The sequence below is a fragment of the Phyllostomus hastatus genome, unplaced genomic scaffold (assembly GCF_019186645.2).
Source record: "Phyllostomus hastatus isolate PE091 unplaced genomic scaffold, TTU_PhHast_1.1 phas_contig_524, whole genome shotgun sequence".
Classification (NCBI taxonomy): Eukaryota; Metazoa; Chordata; class Mammalia; order Chiroptera; family Phyllostomidae; genus Phyllostomus; species Phyllostomus hastatus.
Window position 1 is genome coordinate 12,066,998 of NW_025333900.1, and position 21,327 is coordinate 12,088,324.

The window sequence follows — 21,327 nt, forward strand, 5'->3', positions numbered from 1 at the left end:
TATTCACAGGTATTTTCTGGTCTGTTCTTGTCTTCATGCGTGTGTATGTGTGTGTGTGTGTGTGTGTGTGTGTGTGTGTGTGTGTGTGTGTTGTTCTTGAATATTTTGTTTAATCCATTTTCTTCATTGTTCTTCCACCTCACTCACTGAGACTTCCTAATGCTGGTGGGGATCAGGAGCAAAGTAGGAACGGAACAAGCCCAATGCTGACAGAGATGAGAAGGCCCTTTCAGGTGGGCAGCGCTCTGGGAGCCTGAAACGCTGTTCACCTGTGTCTCCTGAAGGACAAAAAAACAGAGCGGGGAGAAAACTCTACACATCCCAAATGGGGGGGTGGTGGAAGAAGCAGACATCTGTCTGCCTTCTTCACTCGCTGAAAATACACGTGTACTCACTCAGTCCGCTATGCCCAGACGTTATGCTGGGCAAGAGGAGAAAAGGGTGGACAAGACAGAAAACCAGACAAAGTGCCCGACCCTGGCCCGTGGAGCTTCCTCAGGGCACAGAGCCCAAACTTCACAAGACGGTCACTCTCCAGGGAAGCGTAGGCCTGGGGTGCAGGCGGGAAGGAAGCCGGCCGGAGCCCCGCCTACTCACCGCTCGGGACCGCCCGCTCGCCGGGCACCCGCGCAGCGCGGATCCGCCCCTTCAACATCGGCGGCGGCGCGACCCTCAGCTGCGCGAGCACGCGGGGCGCCCAGCTGTCAATCTCGCGCAGGCTGAGCTTGGTGCGGAGGGAGCGGCGGCGGCGGAGGCGGCGATGGGACCCCGGCGAGAGATCTGCGGCTAGCTGGCTGCACTTGCTCCACGGGTCAGGGGATCGGAGGGGGCAGGTAAAGCCTATCTGTGCTGGGTTTGTCTCTCCAGTTCTGCCTATCCTCCCTTTCTCTTTCCTCACGCACAAATATTCCCTCTCTCTCTCTCTCTCTCTCTCTCTCTTTCTCTCTCTCTGTCTCTCTCTCGCTCTCTCTCTCTCCCTCCCTCCCTCTCTCTCTCTTACACACACACACTCACACACACACACTACTCATTCACGTTTATTATATATGCACAATTCTGTTCAAAAACCACGGTATTAAATTCTGTGAATAAGGGTTAGCCAACTCCATGCTTTGACGGTTTGGGGTTTGTGTTACGTAAGAATTTGGGAGGTATACAGGGAAAACTTAAGAGTTTCTTTCCTGTGAGACAAGAAAAGTTGTATATTAGGTTAAAGTTAATCCTATGTATTTGGAGTTTGGAAAGCTGGTTTGATTTGTTTTCCAGGACGAATTTAACCCCCACCTGCCCTCCCTACTCCTTTGCCACGTCTAAAAATGTTTGAGTATTTTGATATTATCTCAAGACCTACTTCTTGTGTGGTTAGAAAGGGGCGTTGTGGTGGGGGAGGGTCAGACCAAGGCTCCTGACCTCAAAGAAAACAGAGCTGGAGTTAAACAGCTGTTGTTTGTTTAATTGGCTCCTGGCTCAGCAGCAGAAATGTTTTCAGCACCTTGGAGAGCTCCGTGGGCTCCAGGCCAGCCTTTGGTGAAGGGCAATGTGGAGTCAATTCCTACAAGGAAAATGGGGCAGGCGACAGATACAGAACGGAGGTTTAATCGAAAGACATGGGCACAGATTAGAGAGAGAGAGAAAGAGAGACAGAGACAGAGAGGGAGAGGAGGGAGGAGGGATGAGGAAAGAGGGAAAAGGGGAAAGATAATAGTGACTTGTTTGCTTCTTCTTATCCAGATTCAGGATACCCACAAAATAAAATTTAGGAGCAAAGAAATGAATCTTGGAGTAGGTTTGGCTATGGTTCATATACAGTGAACCTTCAAAATACTGAAAGCAGTTTGTTAGTTCTCAGCTAGGTTTCCTCACCTCAAGTCTTTGAGGTTCTCCTTCAAATGGATGGGAAACTGTTTATCAGAAAGAATTCTTAATGACCTCTTGGAAAACATGCCCCAGTTATTATTTTATTTTACACGACTAGAGTAATGCAGGAAACCAATAGCTCTATATCAGGCAATGGCTTTTTAATTAAATCTTGCAGCCACCTGGTTTTCTTAGTCAGATGGAAAGTAAAATGACCATGATAGAAAAGAAAATGGATATAGGAGTAAAGATCAATTTAATGAGTAAATTGTCCATAGAGACTTAATAAGCCTAAAATGCATGTAAATAGATCAGAAAATGCAATGGCTATAAGATTCACTTATTTTACAGTATAATGGAACAGTTTCTGGAGTATCTAGGAAGCAAGTAGTCTTTTCACTTAGAATTTGTAAAATACAAATGGATCAGTCTAATTGGTATTATCAACTGCATGGGACATAATTGTATCAAAATGAGAATAATGTTTGTACAGTGTGTTATAGATTAGAGAGCTCTTCACATTTATGTTGCCTTACTCTATAAACTCTCATAAAAACCCATGAAAAAGTTACAAAATATATTATGCTTTTGTAAAAAAAAGAACTATCTCTGCTCTTGAACAAGAAGTTCTTTGTCAACATTTTTGTCAACATCAAATTATTCTTTATAACTTGTAAGAATGGCTTATAAAATTTAGGTTTTCATCCAGATCACATTCTGCAGAGATTTTTTTCTTTAATAGGACTGAAGAATGCACCGTTAAAAAGAGAGGCTGAAGAGTAAACAACAAAAAAAGGAAGAGGAAGACTTCAAAGGTAAGACTCAGACATTGTCACATGTGGATTTATAAGCACCTTGTGATCTGCATGTAGACAAAGAAGAGATTTACAGACAATATGGATTCTTTTCATTTTGGTTTTGGACTTTACATACCTTTCTTAAAAATACATCTTGAAGGAGTAAAGTATTAAAATAATTGCATATCATTATCCCTCTGTTAAAGATTACATAGTGGCTGCATAGCCAGTGACTTAGAGGGTATAAAAAAATCTCATAGAGACAAAATCTCTACCACTGAAATGATCCAGTGGTAAAAACACGTTTTCAAGTTTTAAATTCATGCTTACATAATTCCATAATGCCTGATTTAAAAGTGAAAAAGCTGTTAGCAGCCTTTCATGTCTTCCTGCATCCACCCTGAGTCTTTTAAGTGAATTGACCTTTTGGTTTGGTGCTGGATAAATGGTCTAAATCAGCTGTGTACCTACACTGTGCAGCATTGGCCCTGTGGAAAAGCAACTGTAATGGGAACTTCACTCTCATTATCTCAGAATGATTTTATGGGAGGGAAAAGCAGTATGAAAATTGAATGATAATTTCAAATAGAATAAATAGAACAGGGACTGTGCCTGAACTCACGAATGACTCACAGGCAGAGCCATGGGAAAACACTCATGCTTTTTGCACCTCAATTTTCTGTCAACCTTCTCTCAAGGAGGCCATGAAGACAAATAATATAAAGTCTGTGATCTTCTTAGTTTCATGAGTTCTGAGTTTCATATTTTTTCTGTGTTTATGGTTATGAACACTTTTAAAATAAAATAAAAAGTAAATGCATATATTAGACAAATTCAAATTTGCAGTAAGTTGATACTGTAGTATATTGGAACACATAGAGATCAAAATAACACACATATGGGTTTATTTGACAAATAGAGGAATTGTTCAAGGGATTCTCAGCATTTGTGCTTCCTCCTGCTGCAAATATCTCATTTTGGTTCTCATTCTCTTGTAATTATTGCCTCATGAATTCTTCTCCTTTTAATCCAGAAGTCTATTGAGGGCAGATTGTGCCCTGCTCATCTTTGTAACCATTATCTCACATAATATGTCACATAATGAGAGCTTTAAAAATACTGGAGGAATAGAGGAATGAAAAATGAAGGACCACTCTGGCTGTCACCCACACTGACCTATGAAGAACTCTGCACCAATAAGTTTCAATGTGGTAACAGTCCCTGCCCTTGTGGAGCTTATAGTCTGTCATGTACCTGGGCTATCAGACAATATATAATGCAGTATAAGGCAGTAATAAATGCTATGAAGACAAACAAATTTGGACAAGGGGACAGAGAGTGATAGAGAGCTGATATTTAATATGCTGATTGCAAAAGCCTCTTGAAAAAATTAGGAGTTAAGGTATGATTTCTCCTTATGATATGCTAGGTATGCTACGTTGGTAAGAACTGAAAATCCATTTAATATATAATTGTACATGCAATGGAGATAGATTATAAACAGAAAAACATGGACAGATCCTTTCTTATCAGCCCCGAGAATGGCCTTCAGGAAGAACACAAACAACTGCCTCTTCCTAGATAACCGGACACTAATGTTGCCTGTGTTCCATCAAGAGGATGCAACAGGCTCCACGAGAGCATTTAGAAAATGAATATTTGCAGAACTCGTTTAAGCACAATACTGGAAAATATTTTCACTTACCTCTCCCCACTATTTATGCACTTCCTGAAATGTTAAGGCTTTCTGTAAAAAAAAAAAGGGGGGGGGCCCTCCAGGATCTGTCACTTAACAAGAATCATTATTGTTCTTGCTGCTGCTACTACTATAACTATTGAAATATAAATATCAGAATTCTCATGAAACTTGCTCATTAAGTAAATGCTGGGTCGAACTAAAAAGCCCTTGATACATATTTCATTTCTTCTCAACCTTTGCTTATTGTATAATAATTTCCCACCTTTTAAACTGACTTTATAATGTGACTTTGTGTATATTCTTTATAATACTGGAGGTATCAATCAACCAAGTAGGTTCCAAATTTTCTATATTGGGACAAAAAATTACTGACTTCCCTATGAGGACTATAACTGTTGAGATTCTATAGGGGCAAAATTCTCATTCTAATGTGTTATATTTTCAAATCCATGTTCATCCAAGTGATCATTCTCCTCCAGAAGTAAATCCCAAGCTGTGTGTTTGGTAAGATGTATGAACCTCTGAGACCCCCAGGGACTACTCTTTTAGACCACATACATGATGTTGAAGTTAACTTATTAAACAAACCATACACAACCATTCATTTTACTTAATACCAAGCAATTAATCTAATTAGTAGCTCGTATGCTCTTTTGAACTGAAGCTTCTTATATACAATAATATAGCAGCATTTGGGACAATGACAATCAATCAATGAGGGTTTAGGAAGAGGTGGGAAATTAGTAAACCCAGTTATTAATGCAACAGAAATAATTTACTCAGTCTGTAGTTTCGTGGCCAAAGACTCCTGGACAACTATATCTAGACAGAGTTCAAGGTTATGTGGTGCAACCATCTTATTTTAAGTTTGATAAAACCAGAACCCAGGGAGGTTATTGAGCTTGCCTAAAATGTCATGACCAGTAAGTGGCAGATCAAGAATTAGAATTAGAGCCCATTCTCTGCTCTGTGTGGTTAGCACAGCACAGGCCATGTTCTTGTGTTTGGAGAGGGAACAGGCTTATTAGGACTCCTTTCCTGGAATATATCTGGCATCACTAAAAATCCATTCTAAGTTAGAGTAGAGCCTTCCATTGCTCAGGCTGAAAAACAATTGTTTTATGACACTTTCTATTTCTTTTATGATTTTATCCATATAGTGTTTAACAAAGTTGGATTACTGAGCCTCATCCTATAAAGCAGAAACAGCTAACCTGGTATGCTGGAAATCAGCTGTGCAAGGAATGACTAAAATATGTCACACGGTGTTCCTCTGCATGAAAGCTCAATCCTAAGCAAGAATGACTTCAGATCTAAGGAGAACAAATCTTACTGTTGCTATGAGGGATTTTTCTTACCCCTACAATATCTATTTTTGTCCTTTCTTATGTTAAAGTCTCTGATACTTTATACAAATTTTTAAAAATCCATATCTGGATGATTTGGTTCCAATTATCTAAATTTATGATTCAGTCCATGTATTGCCATGTTTCATCTACTCCTTGACTCATGGTATAACCTTTAGCAGATGATTTTTCTATGCTTCAGTTTCTTCAATGACAAAGCAGAGGAGTAATAATAATCCTGTTTCCCTTTGACTGAAATTTTGTTAGAATGTCTTAAAAGAAACTGCCTTTAAAATTGTGCTACTTATATACTGCTACTAATAGGCCCTTATTAATCATCTTCATTGTACAAGCATTAAATAAAAGGTACTGAAGAGGTCATCTTGGCATTTAAAATATGAAAACTAGGTTAACAAAAGAATTTGATTCATCCCACTTTGCTAATCAGGCAAAGTACATTCTAAAAGCTTGATTTTTAAATGAGATAGTAATATCTTTCTAAAATATTTAAAAGTTAAAAAACTTGTCACCCCTGCTCTCTCCTCCTGGCTGATTTCTCCTATGGTAGCTCTACCTGAAACAGGAAGAGGGCCCAGGCACAGGAAGTTGGGCCTGACGTGTAATATTTACAAATATTTATAAAGATGAGGTTATGGTCATCATCTTTACCACCTGAATGCATCATGTTTTTAAAGATCAGGACCATATTTTCCTGAAGTTGACTACATTTTGTAACTAAAGCCCATTTATGGCTAAGGGCAAACATTTACGAGACATTTTTATGGGTTCACTTTCTGGCCATGGGACAGGAGAATGCTAAATATCTCTGGCTTCGAGTTTGATTTTAGCCCATGATTCTATCCATCCAAACTAAGTGGCTACATAGGGGCACTTAATGAAAATATAGATTAGTTTTTTCCTTGTAGATATACATGGCTACTTGGTTTCTTGATAAATAACTGGGAACATTTAATATGTCTTCTATTAACTTGAATTATGCACAAGACCTGAGAAAACCTGGTTCCATTGAGAAAATACCCTTGTATATTGTTCCTTGCTTTCTCATTTTCAGACTATGTCCACACAGGGAAAACCATCTAGAAGATAACTAAAAAATCTAAACAATATTTCATGTCTCCAGTTACATTATAATCTGCTTATATGAAGATCAGAAAACCAAAGAACAGAATAACTCAGAATTCCCTTTCTCACCAAAATTGTTACCTCTCAGTAACTCCTCCCCACCACCATGAATTAATAATCAGATTCCTCTTTCCATGAATAGTTATTAGGTCAATCAAGAAGAAGGTAGAGTCCCAAACAATGTATCAGAAATAGAGTTTCATTTAATAATTCTCTGAATTCTTATTTATACTAGAAACTTCATGGAAAAGAATAGAAGGCTGGGTCTACTCACTGCATTGCACTGTAGCATCCCACATGGACAGATGTATCCACAAATCACTACCAGACTACCTGCTGTTAGAGTTAGTGAGGTGTAAATTATTGTCCACATCATTTGTGACTAATAAAGTATGAAGTGTAAGTTGCTCAGCATCTTTTTAATAAAGCTTCTGTACAACTTGACAATTAGTTAAAATGTTAGAGCAAGATACATGAGATCCAAAGAAACACAGAATTCCAAACTGCTAAGAGTAACACTATGTACTTTTCACAACAGAACACAGTTAAGCATTTGAGAGGACAGCCCAAGACAAATTCCACCTGTAGAAAGTGTGTGCCTGACTAATTCTTTTTAGGTGGATTCCAAGAGATTAAAGATTACTTGTCAGATGAGATCGGGAGCATTCACGGTGGTATGGCCGTAAACAAAGATTACTTGTCAAGACAATGAAAATCTCAGCTTCTTTCTTTCCATTTTTTATGTGCTTCATGCTTAAATTTTTGCATAACTTAAGTGACCTGTGATGTTATGTCTGGTTTTACTTGTGGAAAACCAGTTCTAATCATGGATAATTTAGAGAAAGTTTGTATTAAGCTTATAAGCTTAAGACATTTAAGAATGTCTTGAAAAGTGTCTTTTCTCTTAAGAAAAGAGTATTGTTCAAATAAACTGATATTACTCAGACTGGTTCCCGTCTTTAATATGCCTTTTGATGCTGAGCCAGAGCCCATGGGGCTGATGCATGTGGACGTTGTCATTCCAGCTGGGAAGGATGAGTTCTTGCAGCAATCTCTGTGGGTCCAAGCAGACACGGGCTGCTGCTGAGGGCGGGTACCAGCGCTATGGAGTCCGGTCTTACCTGCACCAGTTTTATGAGGACTGCACCACCTCAATCTGGGAGTATGAGGATGATTTCCAGATCCAGAGATCACCTAACAGGTGGAGCTCAGTATTCTGGAAGGTACGTCAAAAGCGTATGTTTAACTTAGGAAATGGAACTATCATCAGATACAGTGAATACAATACTATAGCTGAAGAGAACTGGGAGGTTCAGAACTCTGGTGATATGAAATGCAGTCTTCTTCCTTTAGGAAAGTAAAACATAAACCATGGGCTGAAGAAAGCCTCTACACAGCATCATTGTTGATTTTTAACTTAAACATGATTAGGTATAATTACCATCATTAATTATTATTATTTTGCTACTGTGACTAATGTGCCACTAAATTCACCAACTGTGAAGCCATCCATAGGCAAAATACTATATGCTCCTAGCATCCCTTACAGTCTTTGTAAGTATCATTTGACAACTTACAACAATTATTAAAAATAATAATTGAGTATTTAGAGAGGGATAATGTTGAAATATAATAAAGCGCTCAGTATTCCAGTTCTAGCTCTACCAGATATGTGAACATGAGGCTCCCTGAGCTTCAAGTTCCTCAAGTGAAGGAGCCTTACTGGACAATGTATTCAGTTATTCAACATATAATTAGTGAGCACCTATTCTGTGCCCAAAACTTGCAAAGTGCTGGAGATGAAAGTGGTAAACAGGAGAAGAGAAAGCCTCTGCCCTCATAGAACTTACCATCTACCATGATAAACACACCATTATCAAATAAACCACATACTAGAATGTCAGGTAGTATGACAAGTACAATGAACACAAATCAGTCAGGGAGTAATAGATGGCTGGTATTGAGATATGGTGATCATAAAAAGGCTTTTAGAGGAGATGACATTCAAGCAAATACCAGGATGAGTTGGGGAGCACACCATAAAACCATCTAGCTAAAGACCATAAAACAATTCCAGGGGAGGAAAATTGCAATACAAAACTGTGATATGAAAACAAGTTTGATGTGTTTGAAAAAATAGCAAGAGGTATAGTCTGATCAGAGTGGAATGAAAGTGGGCAAAGGAAAGGCAATGGATGCAGAAAAATAAGAAGGCACAGATGGTTATATAGGGTCTTATAGATGATAGTGAGGACTTTGGCTCTTACTGTGAGAGACAGGAGAAGCCATGTGACCATTTTATGTAGAGGAGTGAAATGATGCAATTAATATTTTAACAAGAAAATTCTGGCTAATGTACAGAAAAGAGGTTATAGAAGAAAAAATGTAGAAGCAGCTACATTATTTAGGAGACTATTAAAGTACCCCAGCAAGAGGTGTGGTGACTCAAATTAAGGTGATGTTAGTGGAGATGGTGATAAGTAGTCCAATGTAGCATAACATTTGGAGGCCAGGTTCTGAAGACATGCTGATAAATTAGACTTAAAACCAAGTGGAGTCAAATGTGACTCTACGGCTTCCAGCCTGAGCTATTTAGAGAATGATGATACTATTTACCAGGATGGAGAACCAAGGAGAGCAGTGGGATGGGTGGGGAGCCCAGAGTTTGATTCTGGCCATGTTTTATTGTTGATGCCCACTACAAGTGGTGATCTCTAGTGGTAATTTAAATATACTGATCTGGAGCTCATGGATTGGGAGTCATTAGTATATAGAATGTATATATGGCACTCAACTAGATGATACTGCCTAGGAAGACGGTAAGGACATAGAAGAGAAGAGTCATTGGAATGTTCCAACATTAAGAGATCAAGGAAAGGCTGAGGATTTTTAAAAGGGATGATGACACAGCCTTAGATGGTGTCGCTGTTCCCTTCCAGCTCTAGCATTCTGTGCCTCAGATGTTGCCAATCATCCTGACTTTTTCCCAAAAGATCTCAGAATTTTTGGTGTTGATATTGACATAAGCTTGCAATTGATTGGCAATAGTGTAACAGGGGACAATGCAGTATGATTATGAACATGAATTCTGTTCCTCAGACTGTGTGGTTCAAATTTCAGCTCTTCCATTTAATAGCTCTGTAACTTTGGACAAATAATTGACTTTAATGGGACCCTTATGGCAATGCTTATAATACCAACTTCATCAAGTTGTGAGAAACAAATAAGATAATATTTATAAAGAGCTTAGAACAATGTCTGATATGCACTTAATAAGCATTCAATGCCACATGGAACATTAAGTCCTGAAATGGAAATAAAACTGGAAATCTAGTTAATAAAATATTAAATAACATAGTTGGTAATATAAGTTACCCAAGACCTGTGTTTATTCAAAATCTCACTAGCGTCACATGCTCTGTATTAGAATTAGTTGAGCTATCATTTTATCCCTGCCACCTCTGATGAATCCTTACTGGCCTGGACTAACGAAATTAATAGCCAAGCTTGGCACATATTGTATTTACCCACATAAGTGGGTGGTTGCTTCAGTATGTGTCAAAAAACAAATATTTGCCTCACTGATCTGTTGTGCCAAGAGCCTGAAATGCCACTGACATATAAAATATTGTCAGCATTTGTGTGGATCCAAAGCACTGGTGGTTATATGATTTGTGATGCTATAAATTCATCAAATAATCTAAAGGTATGGATTTAAAACAAAGAACTAACAGTAAATTACCAATCCCAGAATTCAGATTTCAATATTTTCTCCATTTTATTTCATACAAACAAGATCCAAAAGTATTTGTCCCTGTCGTGCTAGACCTACTACAGAAAAAAAACAATAAAGGCAAAATCTGTGGCCTCACAGAGATTATATTCCAGTAAAATCCAAATTTTAGTTTCATATTATAATCACTAACACTAGACTGGGCTTTCAGAACCCCACAGTCAACCTGAATAATCTAAGAATTACTGACTTAGAGACCTCACCTCTACCAAGGGAAAACCAACCACTCTTGCCTTCTCTTCTCAGAAATTTAAGTGAATTCATTTCAGTAGGTATATGAAGTGCTTTCTACCAATACAAAGAAAATCACTGGTTATGCATATGTTTCTATTATGATTCTTTTTTATGTTTTTTTCTTTCATTTTAAATTGCATCTATAGGTGGTTCAAGCTGTAGGCTTCTCCTTCCCCATCTTCCACCATAGTAGGGCCTCTGCTCGCAGTGCCTCCTCAATAGGACTCTACCCTCAAGCCAGCTCCTCAGCAGTGGACAGCATGGAGGTGCTTGATGAGAATGGAGATGGGACTCAAATGGGCCAGAGTTAGAATCTTTGCTCTGTCACATGGGTCTACATAGCATCTATCTTTCAGTGCTATTCTTTCCATGGATGTGTATATGTCCACTGTGCACAAGAATACGTGGTAGGCTCTAGGATTCAGTTGTGAATATGATGTTATTCTTCACCTGTGAATAAGATATAGACTTGACTTAAAAGAATTAACAATCAAAGAAGGGAGATATATACAGATTGTTACAATCCAATGTGATAAACATTCCCCTAAAAATAGTCAATTACTGGAAGCACAGGGTGGTGAGAACCTGATGCAGTCTGAGCAAGAAATAGCTCCACAGAAAATACCATTTGTGAACAAGCAGGAGCAGTGCACCCAACAGAAAGAAAGCATTGTGAAGACTGAATCGTGACAGAAGATGGCATGCTCAGGAGACTGCAAACAGTTCAGGGTGGCTGGGCAGAGGTTTAGAAGTTAGAGGAAAGGGGTCAAGAGATCAATGTTGGAATGCATACCTGAGTCATATCACAGATGACTTTGAAAAGCTGTGACACAGAAATTTCTCTAGAACCTTCCAGTTTAAGTACATTGATGGGACAATATAATAACCAGTCTATGCTTTCTCGGGGAGGTTGCCTCACATACAGTTGTAAACACACACACACACACAGTATTACATACATTCTCTGTGCCCCGCAGGTTCTATATTACCACATGGTTGCCTCGGCCACTACTAATTTCTTCCAGTGCCTGCAGCTGCTGCCATATGCAAAACTCTGTGACATGGTCCTACCTACCCCCCCCCCCCCGCCACCTACTGCTGCAGCCAAGGTAGAATTCTTCTTCTAATCCTTGCATCTTCTTTCTTATCCTTGCACTAGACCTTCACCAAGGTTGTTGCCACCTAATTGCGCAGCAAACAGCCTCAGTATGGCAGGTATGAATTAGTGGGAGCAGTCTTCTCATTCCTAATCATACTCTCCCCACCTCAGGGTTATTCTCCTTTTTACCTTCCTTCCTCAATCCATATGAGAAACTGCTTAAAAGTCAAGGCAAGCACCTTCTCCACAGCTTTACTAAAAGTGAAAGTGACCCTCTGATCCCTCTCATTTCTCTTGAGACTCTCCTCTGGTATGCCCCAATCTCTCCAGTTTGCCCCTTAGGCTAAGTCAGAGTTTAAACTTACATCTTAGATTTCTCTTCAAAGTTTTGTTAGGTATTAAGGAGATAGTTTCACACTAGAAATGAGAGGAGCTATGGGGGCCTCTTAAGAGAGAATCCATGTGGTATTCATTCTGTTTTTAAATGTTTTCTCAGATGACACTTGAAGAATGTATAAAAAGGATAAGACTAGCATTGCAGACCACCAGAATGTAATTGTAATGACCAGAGCAACATATAATAATGGTCTGCACCAACAGAGTAGCTATGGCGATGGAGAAGAGATACAAGATTCAAGAGAGCTTTATGAGGTAGAACCAATAAGAGATAATTAACTATTGACTATGAATGTGAGGAAAGAGTCAGTGCATGGGTTGCTGGCAGGAACACAGATAGGAAAAATTAGAAGGAAAGAAGGAAGGAAAGAGTATAATTTTATATATTTGGGTTTGATGAGCCTTTCAGACACCCTATTGTCCACCCCACCCTGTGCTCCCATGAACTACTATGACTACTTTTAGGGGAGCGTTTATCACTTTGGACTATAAAAATCCTCCTATTGATGTCAGAAATATGAGGCTAGAGCCCAGGAGAATCATTTAGGCTGGGGTTAGAGATTTGGAAGTCATTGGTATATTGGTGGTAGTTGAAACTTTAGCCACAGATTAAACCCTAGAGAAAATATTGAACAAAAGGTATGAGTCAAGGATGGAACCCTGGACAACCTGGCAAAGCAGGTTGAGAGTAGGTTGTTAAGGAGGTAGATGTAGAAGGAGAAGGAAAAGAGTTGTATCAGGGATAGCAACAGGTAAGCATTTTAAGAAAGCATGAGTTTTTTACATCAATGGCTGCAGAACATTCAAATGAGATAAGTAAAGAAAAATGGGGTTTAAAAATGAGGAGGTTATTAGTGACCTCAGAGAGAGCAATTTCAGTGAAATCATGGAGGACTAAGCTTGGCTGTCAAAAGGAGGAATGGCTTCAAGCAGTAGCTAGCAAGGAACACAGGGATCTAAAATAGGTTTTGAAGATTGAAGCGACTGAATGTATTCACAGGTTAAAGGGATGGAGCCTCTGTAAAGTAGAAGAGCTAATGCAGGACAATGGGTATCACTACCCAGATGAAGAGGGCTGTGAAGATGGTAGGAGGTAAGGCATGTGAAAGGACCTAGATCATAGCCTGGCATAGGTTTTTGACTTTGTAAAGCTCCATGTCCCTACAGGCAGGCCAGGCAAGAAGGTCAGGACATAAGTTTGAATCTGTCATCACTGCTGGCAAGTGACACCACTCATAGCTCAGATCCTGCTAAGGAGAGGTCAGCAGCAGCCCCCTGGGGCTAATGAAGACGAAAAGCCAGTCTTCACTCTTGATGTGCTTCCTCTGAATTACCTCTAACCCAGATGGCTCCTTCCACATTTAGCTCCATCCAGCATTTCCCCCCACACGCTGTTCTCCCCTGCCACAATAGTTCTTGCTTCCAACAGTCATTACTGCCTCCTCCCTGCCAGAACAGCTGCGTTGCTACTGCTGCCAATTCTGCTTATTGAAGGAAACTGCGTTTTCAGAACTCATCAGCTCACAGGGATGCAACGAAGGGGATGTTGGTCAAAATAACAGCAGTCTCTGGCTTGTCTCCCCAGCAGCAGAATTTCTGGAATCCAAGTTCTTCTCCCTATCCAGTCCTCTTTGCCAACAGTGGAACTGAGTTTCCACACATGCTCACCACAGCCAGGGGAGTTGTCAGAAGTCACAGCTCAAACGCTGTCCTTGCTGCTGCCTTAAGCTTTGTCACAGCCTGGGGAGGTTCTCATCTCTCACTGTGGGTATTGCTCTAGCCACCCCACCTCCCAGGCTGCCCTGGTATGCCTGGGGGTGCCCCATGCCCAGCAACATTTCAACTCTTCTGCATGGCCCTACACAGGGTGGCTCTGATCCCTTAGACTTTTAAAAGATCTCTATGTTGAATTTTTTAACACTCTATTTAATAGAGCCCCTATCCTCTTAGACTTAGGACACCTCAACTTAGAGCTGTGTCCAGGGACACAGTTGTCAGGATAATTGTTAGGATACTGTATAGCCTCATGCTCCAATTTTCGAATTCTTTCCAGTATTCCAACATGGTACCAAAATTAAGCTAATATATGCCAACATCCCTCCTCACCTCTATTACATGCTCAAGAAAGTTAAGGTGCAGGGAACTTGTGATTCCATCATTTTTCTTTCATGCCCCCCATCCCAAGCTTTCCCTGACATGTTTTAATAAATTTGGAGCTCCTCTCTGGGCACAACTCTTGAAGATTCTCATTAGACTTGCATTGATGGCACCTTCAGAACCTTTGGAGTTAGCTAGTCATTACATTGTGCTTCCCTCCACAGACAGCAGACATCTCTCTGATACATGGGTATACCGAGGAAAAGGGAGAAGGCTCAGGGAGACAGCCATGTTCCAGTTCTTGAAGTGAGCAGAAGTTCTACCATCTGCAAGTCATGGTTTGCCTTTTTAGCTTCTGAGTGACAACCCAAGAGTCAATTTTAATCTGTGAAGCACTTGCTCAGTTGAGAAGCAGACTGCTCTGGGAATCAATCACCTGGCTCCATATTCAGCAGTCTGGCGGGCGGTTTAGGTTAGTCTGTCAGGAATATTTATTGAGCACAGGCTGGAATAAGAACTGCGGGGAGACAAGACAGAAATAGAAGATGGAGAGCCTTGGCCTCAGTTGCTCTTAAGAACCTCAGAAACTAAGATGGATACATTTTTGCTGCCCTCAATTTTTGAGAATTAGTGCCAGCTCTTGAGGAGGGAAGCAATTTAGTGACATACGAAGCATGTCACCATGGATATTTAAGTTAATTTAGTTTGTGCATTCAGAATTTCCAATGTGAGTCATTTTTTAAAAGTTATTTTTAAATAATGGTTAGTCTTTGAAGGTAAATTTATTCACCACCATTTTTAGAAAAATGTAGAAAGGCATTTAAAATGTTATATTTTACAGCCCAATTTTCCCTGTACTACTTATATCTTATGGAGAATAGTTTCTATTTTTTTCAGAAGAGATTATATTGACTCTTTTTTGTTTTTCAGTTTTCTCACAATATTACATAATGGAATTTTGTCCATCTATGGTAACAAAAACTCTGTTTTAAAAAAATAATAGCAGGTAATATACAAAATAGTAACTGGTGAAATATCGTGGGAAGATAAAGGGGGTGGGGAGGCTTAGAAGACCTGGGTTAGGGTCCAGTCAAGCAATCTGCTAACTGTAGGACCTTGAACTATGCTTCTTCAACCCTATAATCTCAGTTTCTTATAGGTGAAATAGGAATAAGAATATCTACCTCTCCTAAGGCTGGTGAGGATAAAATGAAAAACACGTCTAACACTATGCCTAAATCATAACAGATGCTGTCAACAAAAGATCACTGCCACCAATCCATTGCCAACAAGGGTTTCCAATCTGGAGTGTGGCAAAAAGAGAAACTTTACTCAGGTAAAATAATTTGCAAACAGAAGGAACTCAGCCTCTGGGAGAAACTGAAAGTCAGCTTCCCAGAGACAAAGGGAAGTCTACCTTATATAGAGAAAGCTCCCACCCTGGTCCCTAATTGGTCCATTTTTGTGTAAATTATGAATCCAAGTTTGCACAGTTTGATTGATCTAAATAGCACTGTCATGATTGGCCAGAATTGCCTGTTCTGGTGGTCATTATGGAGCTGCTCTGATTGGTTAGTAAATATTCAAATGAGGATATAGCTGTGTGGCTCTGACCTCAGCCTGTTGGTTGAAATATGATGCCAGGAACTCCTTTCTAAGGGTCAACTCACACTGTGCAGGAGCACAGTGCAGGTAGCTCACAGCTCAGCCTGCAGCTTTCCCCTGAAATGCGGTGTGTATGAGAGGCCTCCACCAGCATTGGCTGCTGGACTCTGATTATGAATTGGACCCCAGTTAACTATGAGGAGTTCTTCCTGGCAGATGTATTTCTTCTTGAGGTTCACAATGATCAATAATACTAGTTTTCCTTCCCCACTTTGTTAAAGTGATGAATTTACAAATATTTTCCTTTTATTATGTAAACCTTCTTTATTAGTGTCTTACCCTGGATTTTAATAAATAAATATGTTAAATAAACATACTTTAAATATTCAAGATTAAATGCTGTTATGCATTGGGTTATTTTTCCAACCTTGTTGTTCTAACTAAAAGCTATTAGAAACTGGAAGAAATGAAAATTGTGTTTAAAAATAAATAACTATATTATCTGTCCTTTATTCTAAATACGGAGTAATTGTTGTAATACAGTTGCCAAGGTAGCACAATTTTACAAGAGATACATTTCCAAATATATTTTCAGCTACTTATGACAGTGTATTACTAACCCAGGCAAAGGACTAAGTCTTTCATTCATTGTCTCATTTAATTCTCACAACAACTCTATGAGGTGGGTACTATATCATTTACCACTTTATAGGTGGGGAAATTAACAACAAGAGCGTTTAAGTAACTTTCCTTATATGATTCAGTGATAATTCCCAGTGCTAGAATCCAAGCCTGTGTCTGTTAATTCCAAACCTCTGTGTTTAAACCACCAAATGGTATACTTCTTCCATCTTTAGCATGTTACATTTTATTAGAACTTGAGCTGATGCAGTGTCATTTCCATCTGCTACTCCTAACACTTCTCAGCATCTGCAGAAGTCCAACCAAATGGCTCCATGTTAGAGAAAGAGCCCATTTCCTCAGCTGTAGAGTGGCACCTATGGTTCCTTCCCCACTTACCTGGGGAAAGAAAGGGTGAGTAGTCACAGACTATCAATGCCTTCCAGCCACAATCACCAGGATGTATCTATATGTCGATGGTGGTAAGTTTATTACCATCACAGTGAGAAAAATGACACCGTAAGGGGTCCTGGGGCATTCCAGTAAGGGAATGTGAGGAAGGACATATTATAGGATGTTGGGTGATTTGGGGGAGGGTTGAAGGAAAGACAAGTTCACCCTGGATTGTCAGGGGCAATTCTATGATTGAATTTCTTAGTGAATGTTACCTACAGGAAGGGCAGCCTTGAGTGAGACAACAGCTGTAATGGGTAAGGTAGCAGCAGTCATTTATATTGGCAGAGAGGAGGTGCTGGGCATTTGACCTTGTTTTTGTCTGTGCTCAGAGAAAACTGTGAAGTAGTCTTACTTCATCACGGGGGCAGAATGAGCTTGTCTGATGACGTTCTGTGGGATTGATTGGGCCAACAAGAGAACATGGCCTTGCTGTGAGCTCCAGGCCACTTTAGCAATGTCACAGCCTAGTGAATACAGTCAGGCCAGCTCCTGGACACCAGGGCCGCTTTCCTCTGCCTCAGGACCAAAGGAGGCAATGCCAGCAAAAGGGGACTTTGTCACCTGCAAAGCATTGTACACACCAAAAGCTCAAAGGAAAAATCAAGACAGTGACACAGTTTCTGGTTGGCACTAAAATCAGAAAACTGCCCCTTTCACCTTTTTTAACCAGAAAATGATATAGGCTTCTTATACATATTTGGAGTGACTGGGAAAACACACTTGCCCTAAAGATACACCCTACCCTGCAGGGCGCGGGGAGAGCTGAGGCGCTGTGCTTACCTGTCTCGTTTCACTGTGTCTTTCTCTAGGTCGGCCTCATCTCCGGTACAGTCTTCGTGATTCTCGGACTGGCTGTTCTGGCAGTGGGCTTTCTCGTGCCCACCAAAATCGAAGCCTTTGGCGAAGCCGATTTCGTGGTGGTAGACACACATGCTGTGCAGTTTAACGGAGCCCTCGACATGTGCAAGCTAGCGGGAGCCATACTCTTCTGCATTGGGGGCACGTCCATGGCCGGGTGCCTGCTAATGTCAGTGTTTGCTAAGAGCTACTCCAAGGAAGAAAAATTCCTGCAACAAAAGTTTAAAGAGCAAATTGCAGACATCAAGGCCCACACCCAGCCCATCACAAAAGCTCCGGGTCCCGGCGAAACAAAGATACCAGTCACTCTGTCCAGGGTTCAAAATGTCCAGCCTGTTCTGGCCACCTGAACCACCCTCACCCCACCCCCACCTCCTCATCCCATCCTCTCTAATTTACACACATGGTTACAAGGAAGCCGGCCAGCTTTTAAGGTGACAAGGATCTGGTGTTGGTTTGCCCCATGGCTATGCTCGGCTAAGGGCAGCATAGGAAATGGGCTCACGCTCACTGGGCTCAGTGGCCCTGGTGAGGGCAGACGCCCTGTGTCAGCCTGAGCACAGGCACCCAGCTGCTTAGAGGGTGCCTCTGTGCGCCTGCCTGGAGCCCTCTGAAACTCCCCTCTCATAGATTGTGGCTTAGTGTCATTTTCCATGTTATTGGAAAGCCCTGGACAGTTTAGACCAGGCTACCAATCACCAGTGTGGCCCGTTTTTTGTTTTTTTTTTCTAATATTGGTTTTTCTAATCTTCCCTGTGTGGTGCTACCTTCCATTCCTGTCTCACTGTGTGTAAGATATTGTCGAATGTGTTCTTAGAAAAATCAAGTTCCCTGATTTTGACCCAAACATTTTAGTCTTTTAATGATATCTTGACATGAGGTTCTTGCATTGGATGTATTTATCAGAGTTCTTCACAAATCCTTTTTGTTTTCTATAGATATTTTTCATGGAAGCTAAAATAGAATCTTGGGGAAGAAGTTCATGTTGGGAGTATCTATTGACCTACACAATGTCCAAAAGCACTTAATTAGAAGTCAAGATATTTGAGTTCCTACTGCTAAAGAGCTGTTTGACCTTGGGGAAATCACTTAACTTCCCAGGCCTCAGTTTCCACATCTATATAGTGGGGGTCCTGGGCTGTAATGTCCGAGGTCCTTTTTTCTGCCACGTGTCCCTGGCTTTCCCCCCACCCCGAGTATGTTTACAATGTCCTGTGGCCCTCACCACAGTGAGCAGAGGTTCTTTGAGGCTTAGACTCCAGGAATGTGTCCAAGTCCGCGGCCTCCATCCACCCACTCTTAAATATGCAACCCCAACAGTTTATACAAGGCTGTGGTATTTTTATAAAGACAAAGTAAGCCATCCTCAAATAAGAAACCACTGAGTAGATATTAACATTAAAAGGAATGTCTTTCTCCAATAAGACATTTATTCTCCAACAAGATATTCATCACATCCCTTTGCACTTTTATTTAGTCTGTGAATTTAAATGGACTGAGGAAAATGGAAGATGTGACCCTGGTATTCATTCTCTCAGAATCAGTGCCCCTTCGTGGTGTTTTCCCCCTTTTCCCTTTCCTTCACTGGATAAATAAAATATGTGAACCAGCAGAACTTGAATTGCATTGTCATTCCCTCAGTGTGGCCATTTTCTCTCCAACATGTGGTTTTCCATTCTGAGGCTGAATGAGCTCTGCCCTTCCCCCGGCTAAATGGAGGAATGAATGAAGCAATTAGTGCTCTTTGTGCACAGTGTTTATTTTGCCTAGTCCAGCATCAAACACAGGGCGAATCAGCCCCTCAACTAGAATCATTGGCCTGATTTGGGAGAAATCATTCCAGTCTCCTCAGGTTCTCTACCTTCCTGTGGAAATGCCATTTTAATTTTATTCTTCAAAGGCTTCTACAAGCCCCCAAGTATCTGATCAAAGCAATAGCATTTGAAGCTTTCAATGCTTGCTTCTGTGCTGGGTACCAATGAGTCTTTGAAAATGAGACTTGACTTTTAAAAGCCTCCAAAATGAGAAATGATCACTGTCTGGCATGGAAACTTTAAGGTACAGGCATGATAGCAGCCATAAAAAAAAAAAAAGCAGCCCTCTTCCTCAAAGGCCTGAAAGAAACCAACGTGGATAAAGCAGGAGCTGTGTCTGAAAGAGTAACTCATCCTATCTTGCCTTCCGGGCTGTCTGGGCTCAGGGAGTGGGAACTTGTAAGGAGGAGGGATGAAGGGTCTTATAGGAAAGCAGAAGAAGAGGCTGAATGGTATAAGAAATACACCTTGGTCTTGGAAAAAAGTACAGGTCATGTGCAATCAGAGGGCAGGGAGTGGCATACTAAAGACTTTAAAAGTGGCCCTGGCCAGGGGGCTCAGTTGGTTGGAGCATTGCCCCATACACTGGAAGGTTGCGAGTTCCCTTCCTGGTCAGGGCACGTGCCTAGACTGTAGGTTTGATCACCAGTCTGGGTGCATGCAGGAGGCAACTGATCAAGGTTTCTCTTCCATGCCAATGTCTGTCTGTCTGTCTGTCTGTCTGTCTCTCTCGCTCTCTCTCGAATCAATAAACATATCCTTGGGTGGTGATTAAAAAGAAAAAGAATTTTTCAAGTGGTCCTCAGGCCCAGCTGAGGAGACATCAATGGCATGACAAACCAGATGGTCTTAGAGCCTTGGCCTCAGCCTGTTTGCTGGCCCCGAGCCAGGCCTTCCCTTCAGTACTGAAACGTTTAGAGCAAAGTGAAACCATGTACCTGCTGATGGGCATGGAGGTGGGAGAGGAGGTGTGGAAACTGAGAAATGAGTTCGGGCCTGGAGATCATGTACACAGAGGCAAATAGAGTTGGTACAAACCTTAGATGATACAGGCCCACCCCAGGCAGAAGACCCCCACCCCCCTCCTGTCAGCACTGACCAGGCAACCTCTGTGTGCTTGGGTGCTCCCAGGGGCTAGACCCCCACTGCCTCGGAGGGCCAGCCACCCCATCTTACCCTGGCTCTCTCTGGTTAGAAAGCTTACCCTCATGTCCTTCCAAAATCTGCCTTTCTCACCCTTCCACACACGGGACCAAGTTCTAGAATTCAAAGTTACCTACAAGTCTGACCCCTCTTACAAAGGACCACCTAAACCACCACCACCCCAGGCCATGAGTTCTTTTTTATTCAATTATTTTAATCCTGTCATCTCCCTGACTTTTTTTAGGGGTTGGTTCTATATTGTCCCAATGTTCCTAATTGTCCATACCACCCACTAAATGGAGTCCCTAGAAGTTTCACATTTTACGTACGTTATAGATTCCCTAACTTCATTAATTGCCTTACTGATGC

At 41.0% G+C, this 21,327-nt stretch overlaps 1 protein-coding gene across 1 annotated transcript; it reads left to right on the plus strand.

The window, feature by feature from the left end:
• The first annotated feature begins 676 nt into the window (after window positions 1-676).
• On the plus strand, window positions 677-19,616 carry NRSN1 (neurensin 1). Its single transcript, XM_045847104.1, has 4 exons — window positions 677-833; window positions 2,600-2,672; window positions 7,868-8,065; window positions 17,953-19,616. Exons 3-4 carry the CDS (start codon window positions 7,877-7,879, stop codon window positions 18,349-18,351), a joined length of 588 nt encoding a protein of 195 aa, XP_045703060.1. The 5' UTR covers window positions 677-833; window positions 2,600-2,672; window positions 7,868-7,876; the 3' UTR covers window positions 18,352-19,616.
• Window positions 19,617-21,327: the final 1,711 nt, after the last annotated feature.

What these genes read in the sequence shown, in the direction of transcription:
- NRSN1 (XM_045847104.1), top strand. Translation starts at nt 7,877, where the DNA reads ATGAGTTCTTGCAGCAATCTCTGTGGGTCCAAGCAGACACGGGCTGCT. An exon ending in GGAGCTCAGTATTCTGGAAG is followed by an intron (nt 8,066 to 17,952) that starts GTACGTCAAAAG and finishes GTCTTTCTCTAG; the next exon opens with GTCGGCCTCATCTCCGGTAC.